This window comes from Lepidochelys olivacea, assembly GCF_965140295.1.
Source record: "Lepidochelys olivacea isolate rLepOli2 genome assembly, chromosome: 3".
Lineage (NCBI taxonomy): Eukaryota > Metazoa > Chordata > Testudines > Cheloniidae > Lepidochelys > Lepidochelys olivacea.
The window spans coordinates 99,664,618-99,680,416 of NC_140413.1; the positions used below are offsets into that span (position 1 = coordinate 99,664,618).

The 15,799-nt window shown below is 39.1% G+C and overlaps 1 protein-coding gene across 4 annotated transcripts in view; it reads right to left on the reverse strand.

Moving 5' to 3' along the window:
- Positions 1-836: 836 nt before the first annotated feature.
- Positions 837-15,799, reverse strand: part of ARHGAP18 (Rho GTPase activating protein 18) — a 120,070-nt gene continuing 105,107 nt past the window's right edge. For 2 of the 4 annotated variants that reach the window (XM_084622851.1, XM_084622852.1), the window contains exons 13-16: positions 9,032-9,156; positions 7,644-7,705; positions 3,780-3,824; positions 837-3,318 (exon numbers count right to left, since the gene is read on the reverse strand). In XM_084622851.1, coding sequence (XP_084478977.1) covers positions 3,227-3,318; positions 3,780-3,824; positions 7,644-7,705; positions 9,032-9,156 — 324 coding nt within the window. In that variant the 3' untranslated portion in view covers positions 837-3,226. The remainder of the gene's footprint in view (positions 3,319-3,779; positions 3,825-7,643; positions 7,706-9,031; positions 9,157-15,799) is intronic. The other 2 variants (XM_084622849.1, XM_084622850.1) reach the window with 2 other exon arrangements.

Genomic DNA, 15,799 nt, shown 5'->3' on the forward strand with positions numbered 1-15,799 from the left:
TGGAGGTGTTTGGATTTGGAGTTCCAGTTTGGACCCATTTCTAACATGAAACAAACATCCTCTCCCCCTTTCCCACCCGTTGAGTTTACAGCAAATAAATGCTACAAGTGCCAAGTATGAACTTCATATCTTCTGGTGTGGGAAATCTTCTAAAAGTAGGTCAGTTCTCTTGCTCCCCCACTGTGGTGCTTTCATGAAACGATTATTCTGGAAGACGATTGCATTCTGGAAGTCTCATTCATGTCACCTATTTTATGCTAGGGTTAGATGAAGTAACCTTTCATCTGGGTGATGCACTGCAGTATATCGCCAGATTCAGTCAAGTGAAGGGCAACTACCAAATTACTTTGGCTGACCAATCATGCCAATACGGTCTTTTCATTACAAAGGGATTTTATCAGCTCACCCCCATGCTCTTTGGTCTTCACTTATGCCCTGGCTACATTTTACAGTTAAGTCTTGAATTGTATTTAGAGGAAATGCTGGAGGTGCCTGCTTCGTTACATATACACTGTAAGTATATATTGTAGTTTGGTGGGTCAAAACCCACACCAAGACTGCACTATAGTACTAAGATGGAGCACCCCAATAAATAAATAATCTTCCTGTTTAAACCGAGGTCCCTTCTTTGGCTGTTATCCAATTGGGCATTCAAACCTCCAAGGCTGTGTGGCCTATTACAGGGCACATAAAAGTAACACATAAGGAAATATGGAATACAGTAAAACACTAAGTGTGTTCATAAGAAGAAAAAATACCAAGTAAACCAGTTTTCATCTGAAACATCTCTTTTATACATAAAGCTATAGACTACCCGTAATGGATTATGAAGTGAGGCATTCAAAACAAAAAGTTTATTCAACAACTAGTCAGCATTGCTTTTGTGTACATTTCTATAGCATAATAATTAAAATAAGAGAATTAAGAAAAAAACATTTGATTATAAAAATTATTTTTAAATTAAAAAAAAAGGTAATGGCACTAAACCTGCAACAAAGTTATTTAAATTATCGTAGCCACCAGGGTGAAATTTTACAGCTATTCTTCTCATCAGTACTTTGTTCCTGATTAAAATAATATCTAGAGTTCCAGTAACATGAAAGCTGTTTTTTAAAGAACTATAGCTAAAGTATTATGAACACACAGTTTGCTGTATTACACATCTAAATTGCCTTATATTTATTACATTCTAGACTCATAAATATTTGCTCAAGCATTTTTTTGTTTCTTACTCCCTTCCTTGTATTTACAGTATAGTCTTTGTTCTATCCACAAGATGACTTGTGTTATAGAATCCCTGGGAACAATTCTTCCTGCCCCATTGCAATATTCTCTGCTGTTTTGATTAAAAATAAAAACAAAAGAATACCAAAAGCACACAAACATAAATTGTTCATATGTTGTGTGTCTCACCTAAATGGAATAACTAACCAGCAGATGTGCACAAAACTCTTTCTATAAAGAACACATTCTATAACCTTTACAGTTATACACTATTGCATATCTATGTTGCAGATGCAACAGTTCCAACCGTGTAATTTTAAGTTCACTTGTGAATAATACAGTGTGAGAGCCTGATCCAAAGCTCGTTGAAAAGATTCCCTTTGACGTCATTGGGTTTGATCAGGTCCAAAAGGCCTGATTCTTCCCCTGGATATGTACACAAGACTCCCTTTGAACTCAATGAAATCAATGTGTCCAAAGGGAAAATTTGGTGCAGAGGGTGTGTTTTCGCTTCAGAGTTAGATCAACTGAGTGGCACCAGCATTGATCTAGCTCAGGTGAGTAGCCACACTGCAAAGCCACACTCAAGTTACTGGGTCTCCACTGGGGCTGCACTCACGTGTGTGTGACGCTAAAGGGCATATCCCATGTTTCTTCACCCGGTGACTTTTGGGACTTGTTTGTCCTTCTGGGGACATGGGGAAAATTGTGGGACAGCACTGAAGGACTATCAGCTCTCAAGTGGTTTAGCCTTCATCCTCATTACCAAGTGGGCAGGTTACCAGCCCAAGTGAAAGCAGAACTTGGGCTTTAGCTTATACCCCAGGATAGGCCAGCTAGCCCAGGTATAAAGCACCACTATAGTTGGGTAAGAGGGTTTTGTATGTGGTCAGGAGCCAGTTTAGCAGCAACATCAAATAAGAGCCTGGGTTAACTCTGTAGTGAAGACATGCTCTAAGGGGGGAGGAGGGGTTTGGTAGTTTGCTAAATGTGAATTTCAGACCAGTTACTTGCCACAGTTGTTTTATTTATCCTGAATGTTTGTGTTCTGCAATTTGTAAGTAATTTGGCAGTTTTTGGCAGTTCGCAAAATGTTTTGAAATCTGTCAGATGGTCTAAGAAAATCCAAAGCAGTTCACAATGTCCCTGTATGGCACCACTAAAACAGCTCAGTGCCTTCACACTGGATGCTAATATTCCAACATTACAAAGGACACTACTTAGGATTGTAGGCTTTCAAATGGACTCACCTTGACATGTGGTCCCATTTAAAAATTCTTTACCATCAAGAATACAAGCAAACCACTAGATCAATAATATAAAAGAGTGTGCAACTTAGTTTGTCTAGCAGGAATGCTGGGCAGAAATAGAAGTTTTCACAAAAAAACTCACTAGCTCCCAATTTTCATCAAAATGTACCCCGGAAGGAAAAAATTGGGGCACACTTATTAAGACGGAGACAGGATATATTACATTACAGTTTTTCTACTTTGAATCTCACAGTGATTGAGGAAACTTTATGTCTCTGGAATCATTCTTTTTATTTAATATCTATATTACTGTAGCACTCAGAAGCCCCGGTTAGGGTTGGGTTCCCCACCATGCTAGGCGCTATGAAAAACACATATATAAAGAAAGACAATATAGATCTCCCTCGCACAATAAGATTATAGATGTGAACATAAGACCTGCCAGATGGAACCATTATCAAGATACAATGGTTGTCACTGAAAAGTCAACATTTAACTTCAGTTACCATGCAATCACTGCTTAGTCTAAGTATGCATAGCGGGGAAAGCTAATATCTCAGATATTGCTGCATGGTGACAGTGGTAAATGTTGCCAACTTAGTGGAAACCACTTGTAAGTGATTTAATAAGCTTGACAATATTCCTTTAATAGTACAATGCATTTGAATGATAAAACAATATCCTGTCCTTTTAGAATACACAGTATTACGAAGTCCAGTCCACAGATTTTTCTTTTGTAATTTGTTATGAGTTTAACTATGCTTGGACTTTATAACCCACTCAGCATTTGGGTTGAGTTGGTACAGGTCCTTCATGTAGGTATCATCATCAAGGCAGCGTTCTCCTAACAAAAAGAGATGTGTGATTAGATTTAGTACACCTAAAAAAAGGGAATTTACTTTCAACATTCATAGAACTATTCCAGTCTATTTAGATTTTTATACTGTGCCCATCACCATGGTATCTAACAAAGCAGAGGAAAAGTGACATCAAGAATTACTCTCTTATTTTTCACCCTGACTCATGGGGGCTGTACTTAGTGGGATTCTTTAATTATCTTGTCCATAATTAGGTCAGATCCTTCGGATGATGTAAATTGAGGTATTCCATTGACGTCAGTGGATCTATGCTGATTTATACCACCTGAGGATTTGATGCTATTGGGGATAAGTCAAAAGGCTGCGTTTTCCATTTAGATCTGAAGGCTGTTATATTTATGGTCATTTTCAATTCCTTTGGAGGGGAGTTCAAGAGGTGGGGCTTTTGACCAAGAAAGCTGTGCACCTTCCCACTCCCAGCTCTTACCAGTCTTGATCTTGTTAACAGTTCCTTCGTATCCAGTGTGCACAGCTGTGTTGTGATAGGTCAAATCATGGAGAGAAAAGCAGTTTAACTTCTGCTGATATTTTATCCTAGTCTAATGTCTAGTAGCTGTTACGAAAATAATAATTTAAGCATAAATGAACGTAAGAGTACTGCAATGATTAGAAAGGCAGCAAGTCAATATTAGTAAAGGTAGAACCATGAATATGTCGCCTTGTTTGAGTTGTAGTCTTCTATGTGCCCAAGTTCTTCAAGGAATCATCTGCTATATATACACATATTATATATGCAAACTACGCTGAAAGAATATTATTAAGGTTGCAAAGTCAAGCATTCAAAAGTTAGGAAATGCCAGAATTAAGGTTGCATGAGCAACTTTAATTCAGCCCCCCGTGCACACGCATTATGATACAGTCATTAATTCCACCACTGCGTACCTGACACAAAGGCTGCCCTCCTGCCAAACTTCAAATCCCCACTTCAAACATGAAGGCACAAGAGCTTCTCAAAGAAAAGGTTAACGTAGGCAGTTTTCTGTAACGTTGTTCTCAGAAATAGCCTATCCATTTAGGATGAAATTTCTCCTCCCTCTCTTTGCCTCCTGCCCACGTCCTCCCCACCCCCCCCCACCCCCCAAAAATCAGCCTGTGGCAGACACACAGCATGGAACATTTCAGCCCGAACTTTTAAAGTTTGGCAAAGCTATAAGCAACTGAAAACAGGGTCTTATAATGGATAGTGTCAGGCAACCTGCTGATGCTACCAGCCCTGCACAGAATATACATGAAGGAGGAAAGACTCAGCAGTGACAATCAATAATTAAATATATTGGTCATGTTGCTGCATTTGATAGTGAGCTGTTGGTTCTTTCCTCTTTTGTGCAATCTCTGCATGAGTTTGCTGTGTCATGAAGAAAATGACAGCCAAGAGCAGAAGAGCCCGGACACAACAAATGAAAAGAGAGTCAGCCTGTCTGCTTGCCCAGCAGCTTAAAGTCAGGAAGCTTCTCTTCACCAGCCCCACAGTAACTGCTACAGTAATTAGAAGTAGGAAACATAGGGAGTGATAAAATGCAATTATCAAAAAGGTTTATTAGCAAAGAGGAGGATTACTCAGGAGGCTTCCAGCATTCCACCAAATGCCATAACAAGCTTGCAGAAAATCTCCAGCTTGCCACATCTTCACTTTAACAAGCACATAGAGTAACTACATTTCAAGTAGAGGGTCTATTCAATAAACCAGTTTCTAATAAGCAACCAGATATAAATTAGCAATAAACATTTCTCTCTCTCACACACACACACAGCCCCACTCCCACAGAGCTTCCCAGTATTACAAAATATGCATACTCAGATTATATACTTTCATTACAAACATACATGCAAATCAACCCAGTTTTATTTATGTACATACATTATATACTACCACAATATACCTGACGTAGTAATAAATAGGTCTCAGTTCCACTGAAGTCAATTATAAGCCTTTTTCTATGATATTAATATTGCTGTGAAATAAACAAATGCTCCTCTCCTAAAAACAGCCTTATGGAACTGCGAAGACATTCTTACTTAACAGATACAGAGAATCTGTGCAGAGAGACATGGAGAACCTGTGCAGTCATTTGATATAAATGAATATTATTTTTTAATCAGGCATTAGGCACAGAATAAAAACCTTTGTGACTAGTTGCCCTTACAATGCTGTATTAGAAAAACTGAAGCATGTCTATAACATATTGTAAATAAAAGCTGATATTGTAATGATTTTGGTTTTGGTGTAAATGTTTAAGCTATTTTTAAAGCAGTAACATGGTAGAGAAAAAATAGGTTAGCATCTGCAGAGAGTACAAAAGTATTAAAGTTTTGCTTAAAGTTATAAATTTTGGTAAACTTAACAGGCCACAGTTAAGAGAAAAAACAAAGTAAATCTAGTTCATGTTGTCTAGTTCATGAATGATTTTTTAATTCGCTCAGCCCATTAAAAATTTGTGGTTAGAGAGTGATTCTCAGTGTAGACTTTAGAAAGAAACACCTTTTCGTTCATTAAAGAAAAATTCTAGTACATTCAAAATGGTGTTCTGGCATTAATTATACTAAGCCACTGTCTTGTTTTAATAGCCTGTTATTCAGAGCTGGGAAACTTGCATCACGGGAAGGCCAGAGAATCTTTCCTATTGACAGTGACTTCCCCTGTGTTTGATGTGGAACACGGGAGTGGAGGTTGTAAGGGAAGCTCAAACAGTAAGCATGAAGATAAGGACCGTTTTACTGTTCAGTGTGCTTAAATATTTCTTATTTTTAAAAATAAATAATTAGGAGAAGCTATGACAATCTCTCTCTCCTTATAGGGGAGATTATAAGATGCTATGGGCTATGGTGCCACCTATATGTTGATGACACCAGCTCTGTCCTTCCTTCTCACTAAAGTCTCCCTGACGCCTTATCGGAGTAAACTAGGGACATGGATAAAAAGCAGCTGATTCAGGCTCATCCCAGGCAAAACAGAAGTGATGCCAGTTGGCAGGAGACAGCACTTCAGAGAAATGCAAAAGTCTGTGACCATGATCTCATCCCTTCTCCACACTCAAAGCTTTTGGACTCTTGTCTGTTGCTAGACACCCAGATAGCAACCATGTTCAAAACCACTTTTCCTCCTCTATGACTGGGCAGGAATCGATGGTAAGCTTTCCTGCCAGAAGAGAGCCATGCTATCGTCACCTTCAGACTGGACTGCCATTATAAGGCGCACCTGGTAAATACTAGGAAGGCTGCCCAGGTATTACAGTTTGTCAGGTGTTCAGTGGCCTAACTGCTGAACAGGACGGACCAACTTTGCACTAGTTGCCTGTGCTGCTCTGGGTCCAATTCCAGGTTCTGGCCCTCATCTACGAAGCCCTGAATGAGGTGAGCTCCTTCCTTCAGTGACCACCACTCTCACCTCACACTGGCGCGGAAGCTGCCGTCAGTAACGACTCTTCTGTCCAGGGTATAACTTGTAGCGGCTGGGACAGAACGTTCTCTTTAGGTGGCATAAAACGGTGGAATCTGCTTCTACTGTGGCTTGGACAGAGGCCATCTTTAGGGTGAGTTACAGACTTCACTTCTTCGTGTCTGTAATACTAATATATGTGACATGTGGCGGGGGACGGGGGGGGGCACTGAGAGTCGGGCCCTTCAAGTAGGAAGTTATGAAAAAGGAAGAATGGATGGAGAGTTTCTGGTGGAGACATGCCTTGTATATAAACTTGTGGGTAAAAACATTCATATAATGATGATGGACATTTTAGAAATGCAAATCATCACAAATAAATACTAACAGGAATGCCAACTTAGCAGATATCCATGATATAGATTATTACATGCTTTTGACCTGCCTCTTACTATCCACTTGGGGCTTGATTCATCTGTGAACGAGGACTGTGATGCAATGTGCACCCTTGCTCATGCAACCCTGGGGCACAAAAGATCTTTCCCCAGACATTCTTGCATGTGGGAGCCTAGACAGGGTTCCATAGAACCCAAGCCAGCAGAGGGTGCCTGTGTTGAATAAACGAACCCTCTGGATGTGAATATTCTGGCCCCTACTCCCTCTCCTTCCAACACTGCCCATCTTTTAAGCTGTACCAGGTGGCTCTGGATGAACATGCAGCTACTGGTGAACCCATGGAATGAATGAATCAAGCCCATAATTAATTCTAAACTTTATCAGCCAAACTTTTGCCTCATTCACACATACATGCACCCACAGCGAAGTCAATAGGGATCATGTGGATGTAACTGAGGGCAAAGTTAGGCCCAAGCAATCTCATTTCAGCAAGGGAATCTGTTGAGAAAACATCCTTACCAATATTTCCTCCAATTTCATATAAAAATACCTCTTCTTTCTTGAGAGCTTGGACAACTCCACTGTTAGGAACAAAACAAAATGATTAGCTATCCCACCAAATAGCTTGCAATCAAACCACTTAAATGTGCCTGGGAAATGTGATGGTAGTTAAGGAAACTGACAATGCATAGAAATTATCTATACATTTCTATTTTACCCATCTCTACACACACACAAAGGAAAAAGACTATCACACCAGTATGATAATGCAAACAAGAGTAATTCTGCATAGTAAATTATAAAGAAGAAAAATAAATCAGACTTTAAGGAACTGAGACTTTTAGAAAAGATTAATCTTTTTATTGACAGTTGGTGGCAGCCTGACTTTGTGCTCTTTGGCTCTGCTCTGAATTTTTTTTTTTTTTTTTTACTGTTGCTGCAAAAACGAATTCTCCCATCATACATTTCATATCTCTGAATGTGTAGGGGAAGGCATAATCATGCTCTTATTTTCCTTCTTATTTTTCTGTAACTAAATGGGGGGCAAACATAATTTTTTCCAAAACCAATAAAATCCTCATCTGATTGCGATGAGGTGTGCCAACTTGCAGCTGAAAAGAATGTTTTGCCAAAATCATAAGCCCCTTTAAAAAAAGGAATTTAGATAAGAATAAATTCTTAATCTTAAGAAGAATGGAATGCTACTGCATCATCATTAATAACTAGATAAATGATGTAGAAACTGAAAAGTTACTTTGCATTACCTCCCTCGCACTCACACACACACACACACACACACACACACACACACACACACAGTAGGATCCAAAGTCCACCTAAGTTAATGATGTTAAAGTCCATTTAAGTTTCCAATGACTTCAGTGGAATTTGGATTAGGCCCAAATATAGATATTGATTTACATCTGTGTGTATCTCTCTCTCATAGATCTATGTATATATGGATATGAATTAATGTTTTTTCCTGAAGGGTTTATCTTCTCTTTCCCCATTCCTTTTTCTCTTAGACTTCTTTTCTTAGAGTTCCCCGCTAAATTCTCCACAGGAAGATATAAAAACTTACTGTGTTCCATGGATGCCATTCCTAACCCAGCTGACAAAACAGCAATTAATTCTCTACCAACATACTACACTTTGGCATATTCCTGAAGGCCTCAATATGTAAGGATTTAGGCTGTAAGGAGCATTAGAAGTGCTTCTTGGAACAATCCAAATCATTAGTTCATCAAACATTTATTTGAACAGGCTAAATTCACTGGTCACTGAACTCACTTTAATTGTTAACCATATCTGCTCTTTTGTCAAACTATTTTAAAACTTTTTTTGTGATACGAAATACTAAAAGTCACTTATTCTGAAATGTTAGTAAAACAAAAAGGGATTTGTACCTCTTCTGGCTGAGAAACCTGGCTACTATATCACTGGCTTTTAGTTCTTCCGTCAGCTGTATTGCCATGGAAACTTTCGAAAGACGAGGCGCTTGCACCCGTATCACTCCCTGAGGAACATCAGCCTGCGAAGCAATAATGAAATTGGAACAAAGCTGCTAGCAGCTGGCTTTGATGAGTTTCTCCAAATACTGCATGCAATAAGTAATTTAGTACAATGCTCTGTAAGTATGCTTAACTACTGTCTACATCATTGCAGAAAAATGTTAACTACGTTGTAATTTACTAAATTACATCAGACCCTCAAATCTCTTTTTAATGCCAATAGAGAACTTTATAACAAAAGAACAGTAATGTTTAATTATTTTCCATAGATGTTATGAATGATAACAGTAACGATTATTGCTATATTAAGAGACAATTTCAGCATGTTATGAAGCTTGTGTGTTTGATATAGTAATACATGAACCAGATTCAGAAAGGAGATGTTGTATGCGCTAGTGCCAGGCAAAAATTTCCAGTTTCCTTTAACCTGAATTTCACAAAAGATTTTACAAATGTATTCACAGATCTGTATAATTTGTTCAATTGATTTTTTTAACAAAATCTTTTCCCTTTCATATATAGACACTCACAAATCATTTGTGCAGCTTTTAACCTCCCTTTCTTGTTCTCAAGACTTTGTTCAGCTAGTCAGCATGCACTTTTGACTACATAATGGATATATTTTATTTCAATCCATAAATCCCATGGTGATGAATATCAAATTTATATCAGTGCAGAAAAAAGATTGCTTTTTCTATGCAATATACAATACTGACATTTGGCATTAAAAGAAGGCATAATTTATTTATATAGTCAGTCCTAATTTCTGTTCTTAGAGAATTTAGATAATTTTTCTGTACACATAAACTACCATTTGCCTGGTTCCAAATGTCCTTGTTTTGATGTTAAAAGAAGTTTGTGTCAGGGTTACTGCAAAGAAGTATGAGGAGTTCTGAGAGGTAATTCTCTTTTTTTTCTAAACACTGTGATTGTAAAGCTGAATGTTTGTTATTCATTATCAGTGAATAATATCAGAGGTACAGAGGTTATAGAATTAAGCCTAGAAATATTCATGTACACAGATGTGAATCTGGAGCAACTCCATTGAAATCAGTAGAGTTAGAGTGGTGTAGAACCAGTATAAATAAGATCAGAATCAGACCCATAGGTTACTGAGTACAAATGTCATCAGACTATTAATTGCACCACAGTGCTGAGCTCTGCAGTGATAAAATAAGTCTGATCTTAAACCAATGGACTAAGAACAATCACAGCTTAAGCTGTACCCCAGCTACTTTCACAGTCTTTTCATGTATGTTACAACTCTCAGAATTGAACTGCTGGATTGAACACCTAGTCATGTCTAAAGAATTTACAACTGGTGGATCAAGAGTTTGCAAGAGACTACTAGCAGTGATCATGACTATAAGTATCTGTCAAACTGTATACACAAAGTTAACTAGCTCTTGCTTAAATAGCTCTTGCCTGTCTTCAAAACTGTTATGAACATATTCACTGTCAACAAGGGAGCAATCTTCTGAGGGTGGAAAGGCTATTATCCTGAATAGCCTTTCATTGTGTTCTGCACAGTAAATTTAAATCAGCCTTCATTTTCGTATTCAGTTGGATTACATAGTGATTAATTTGTTTGCTCATCGGGCATATGATGGATGTGTGTGAAAACTGTTTGGCTTGATTGTGTGAGTGGGAACAAGTGTGTTAAGAATTTCCACAATATTGTGACATCAAGGTCATAGGTCAAATGGAAAACTTGTTTCATAGCTAAGGAAAATGCACCTATCATCATCTTCAACACCTAAATTTCTTGGAGGAGTTCATGTTCAACCACACCTACATTCAGGATACCCTACCTGTAGAGAGAGCGATCCTCAGCTGCACCTAGCCCATGTTCAATGCAGCTGATAGAAAAGAGGGAAGGCAAAAGTGGCTTTAAGATATCTTTCTCTTTCCCCATCTCTGAGGTTCATCATGGGATAAACTGGCCACTACAAGTTACCTTGAGTGACATGGTGGGAGAGGCAACATCTTTTATTGGACCAACTTCTATCGGTAAGAGAGACAGAAGTTGGTACAATAAAATCTACTACCTCACTCACCTTGTCTCTAATATCCTAGGATTGACACCGCTACAACAACACTGCATACAGCTAAATTACGTTGGACCATTATGCAGCCAAGGACTGCTCTGTCCTGCCTGTGACATGATCCCTCTCTGCCCTGTAATGGCCCGTATGCCAAGAAGGATTGGATAGTGAGTGACATAAAACTGGTTATGCCATCTAAGGGTTTTCCTACCTCGAGGAAGCCCCCAGTTGTCTGACTAAAGCAGATTTCAAGTCCAGCTTGGTCCTTGCACCATAACAGTAAGGAGACTTAACCAGAGCCATGGATCTGGCCCACACAGCTGTAAATATGGATGTTTTGGAAAGCAAATAACCCTCAGGAGCTTATAAGAAGTAGTCATTCTTAAAGCAAAGCCTGTCTAACACTTAAGTCCTGCTTAGCCCCTATTCTGAGAGTGGAACTTAAATGGTGCATAGGGCATATGCTCTGCAGAAAGGTGAAGATAATCCACCACATGCAGGCCATAGATTAAAAAAGCCACTTAGATAAAAAAGCCACTACTGCCATTTAGAAACTATCCTGCACATATTAAGGTAATTTTAAAATTATAGGGTTAACTTATAACCCACACACTGACTTCTGTGGGACTGCCTGGTATGTAAATTGTGTAGACATTAGCCCCATTTATTTGGAAGTCTAATGCTGCAAACAAGGAAACAGATGGACAATTAAAGATGTGCTCCTGAGAATCCTGAAATCTCAATATTCTACAGTTATCTCAGTTATTTCAGTATTCTAAAGAACAAGTCCAGACGTATCACTACATGAAATGCCTTCTTGTAATCAGGAGCTATACATTACAATCACAAGTCTGAATAATATAAGATACCCAAATATGAATACTGTGCTTCCCTGCATCAAATATTATGGAATGCCTTCTACAGGTAAAAAGGATTTATGAAATAAACTGAAATTAGATTTTTCAGTAACCCTATATAGAGCCTTTTCAGACTTAAAGCCGATGCTTGAAATAATACAAGCATATTTAAAGCTGGGTTATGATCCGTTACATGAAACCTCAGTCCTAATTCTTAAATGGCCTGGGAGGGGCAGGGGGTGAGAGACAGATGTTTGGTGTGCCACCAAATTACATCAGTTAAAAATAAAAAAGATCTAAAAATATTGTTTGATTTAACTACTTCACTATATTCTGCTGCAGTTTCTGTATTGCAGCAGATGATGGCAACATTCCTTGAGGTGCCAACATCCTAATTGTACTGAACTGTTTTCAAAGAATCTATATGCCATTAATCTTCCCATTTTAAATGATCAGTGTGAAGGAATTACATGTTAATGTTTGGCTATCTCCATTTTAAAAGATAGATAGATGGAAACAGATACACTGTTTGCGTGTGTATTTGGAAGGAAGGTTGAGTACTGTCTGAGGAATCAGTCTGTTTTGAAATTGTGTTCTGGTCAGAGATGTTTCAAATCCTGCATCAGCCCTCTGAATATGGGTAAGAAATGTTGAAAACCCTAGCCCCCATCTTGTAATACAGATGCAATGTTACAGAGTCTTTTACCTGAATGGAGTTCATTGTATACAAGGGTCTGCACTGATCCACTTGTTTGCAGGATCAAGACTAAGGTTTTGCCTAATGGCAGAAATACAGTCAAATACTATGCCCCCCAAATGCCACTTCTGAGCCATTCTATATAGGACTTTGAAATGCTGATTTGTTAGTGCTACAACACTGATCCCAGAGCAACCATCTCTAGAGGTAACACTTTTGCAAAGAATGTCGCACAATGACCATTCTTCAGATAGGTATTCTTGGGGTGACTGTATGGAGAGGACTTTAATATCCCAATATAACTAGTTACTGATATATTTCTACTTCCTAAATTATGGCTGACTTGCAAATACACCATCAGTTTTTTAATTCTGTGAAGAAGTGGACATCTAAGTTTAACTGGCAAGTTATTTCACCTACCTTTAAATGTCACATGTGTACTTCAACTTTTCCTGGCCTTAAAAAATCTCTAAATTACACAAATTAGGGGTTGTTTTCTTGGAAAAGTATATACTTCTCCGTTACATCACCTTGCAACAAACCCCCAGGGTTGTGATTTTGTACAAGATCATGGATTTTTATGTGTAATTCTTTTCAGCCTCTCTCCAGTTTGCCTGCCTGTTCTATTCCTGTGAGAAAATAGGGAACTGGTATACACATGAATCCTATGCTACAGTGTGCTGCGAGAAAACTAATACATTTCAGAAATCCTGTTACCCAAGACAAAAGAACAAAACAGACAGGAAGATCAGAGGGATGTTGCAACATACACATGTGGCATAAATCAAACAGTTGACAGGTCTAATTTTTGGCCTAATGGCCTTGATAAACTTGCTTACATTAGAAAACTGTAGTCCTTATGTATCAAAGCTTGCCCACAGCTACAAATGAAATAGGAAATCAGACAATTCAGGCCAGTGCAGTTTTACAGCCTTCCACGAGATGTCTCTAGCTCACTGAAATCTGGAATATGACCTCTGCTAAAGAAGATGATCTGTTCATAGTCATCCAAGCCCAATTTTTATTCATTATGATACAAGGGAATCACATATTTGGTGTTACTTGGTTGTGTGTTTAAAATACCTCTTGCCTTCAGAGGATCTCTTTCAGATGCATTAAATTTAATAAAGTAGATTTTACTGGTAAATAAACTAAAAAGTAAGTTATATTTAACTAATTGGAAATAATGATGCAACAGGTGTGTTTGAGTAAACACCCCACATTAAGATTGACAATCCAATTAGCAGATCCAATTTTTACAGACCAACAGGAAAAAAATTCTCCAAAAACCACATGCAATTTAAAATCATAATGTGTTTATGCTGAGTGGCTGTTACATTGAAATCTATCCTTAGCAATCACTTCTGGGACTGACAAAAATTGGTTGCTTAATGAAGATGGTGCTGTAATGAATATGAAGCCAAATTGTACTCTGTATCTGGGAATACAATGGGATGGAATATTAAGGCAGTGGAAACTTGGACAGATGAGTAGGGAGAAGTATAAAAATATTGCTCGAGCATGCAGGGGTGTAATCAGGAAGACCAAAACACAACTGGAGTTGCAGCTAGCAAGAAATGTGAAGGGTAACAAAAAGGATTTTTACAGGTATGTTAGCAACAAGAAAAACATCAGGGAAAGTGTGAGACCCTTAATGAATGGGGGAGGCAACCTAGTAACAGATGATGTGGAAAAAGCTGAAGTACTCAATGCTTTTTTTGCCTCGGTCTTCACAGACAAGGTCAGCTCCCACACTGCTGTCGTGGGCAACCCAGTATGGGGAGGAGGTGAGCAGCCTTCAGTGGTGAAAGAACAGGTTAAGGACTATTTAGAAAAGCTGGACATGCACAAGTCCATGGGTCCAGATCTAATGCATCCGAGAGTGCTGAGGGAATTGGCTGATGTGATTGCAGAGCCATTGGCCATTATCTTTGAAAACTCGTGGTGATCAGGAGTGGTCCTGGACGATTGGAAAAAGGAAAATATAGTGCCCATCTTTAAAAAAGGGAAGAAGGTGAACCAGGGAACTACAGACCGGTCAGCTTCACCTCAGTCCCTGGAAAAATCATGGAGCATGTCCTCAGGGAAACCATTTTGAAGCATTTGGAGGAGAGGAAGGTGATCAGGAACAGTCAACATGGATTCACCAAGGGCAAGTCATTCACCAAGGGCAGACCAACCTGATTGCCTTCTATGATGAGATAACTGGCTCTGTGGATATGGGGAAAGCAGTGGACATGATATATCTTGACTTTAGCAAAGCTTTTGATACCATCTCCCACAGTATTCTTACCAGCAAGTTAAAAAAGTATGGATTGGATGAATGGACTATAAGATGGATAGAAAGCTGGCTAGATTGTCGGGCTCAACAGGCAGTGATCAACGGCTTGATGTCTAGTTGGCAGCCGGAATCAAGCGGAGTGCCCCAGGGGTCAGTCCTGGGGCTGGTTTTGTTCCACATCTTTATTAATTATCTGGATGATGGGATGGATTGCACCCTCAGCAAGTTCACAGATGACACTAAGCTGGGGGGAGAATTAAATACACTGGAGGGTAGGGATAGGGTCCAGATTGACCTAGACAAATTGGAGGATTGAGCCAAAAGAAATCTGATGGCTCAACAAGGACAAGTGCAGAGTCCTGCACTTAGGACAAAAGAATCCATGAACTGCTACAGGCTGGGGACCGACTGGCTAAGAAGCAGTTCTGCAGAAAAGGACCTGGGGATTACAGTGGACGAGAGGCTGGATATGAGCCAGCAGTGTGCCCTTGTTGCCATGAGGGCTAATGCATATTAGGCTGCATTAGTAGGAGCATTGCCAGCAGATCAAGGGAAGTGATTATTCCCCTCTATTCAGCACTGGTGAAGCCACATCTGGAGTATTGCATCCAGTTTTGGGGCCCCCACTATAGAAAGGATGTGGACAAATTGGAGAGAGTCCAGCGCAGGGCAACAAAAATGATCAGGGGGTTGGGGTACATGACATAAGAGGAGAGACTAAGGGAACTGCGCTTGTTTAGTCTGCAGAAGAGAAGAGTGAGTGGCGGATTTGATAGCAGCCTT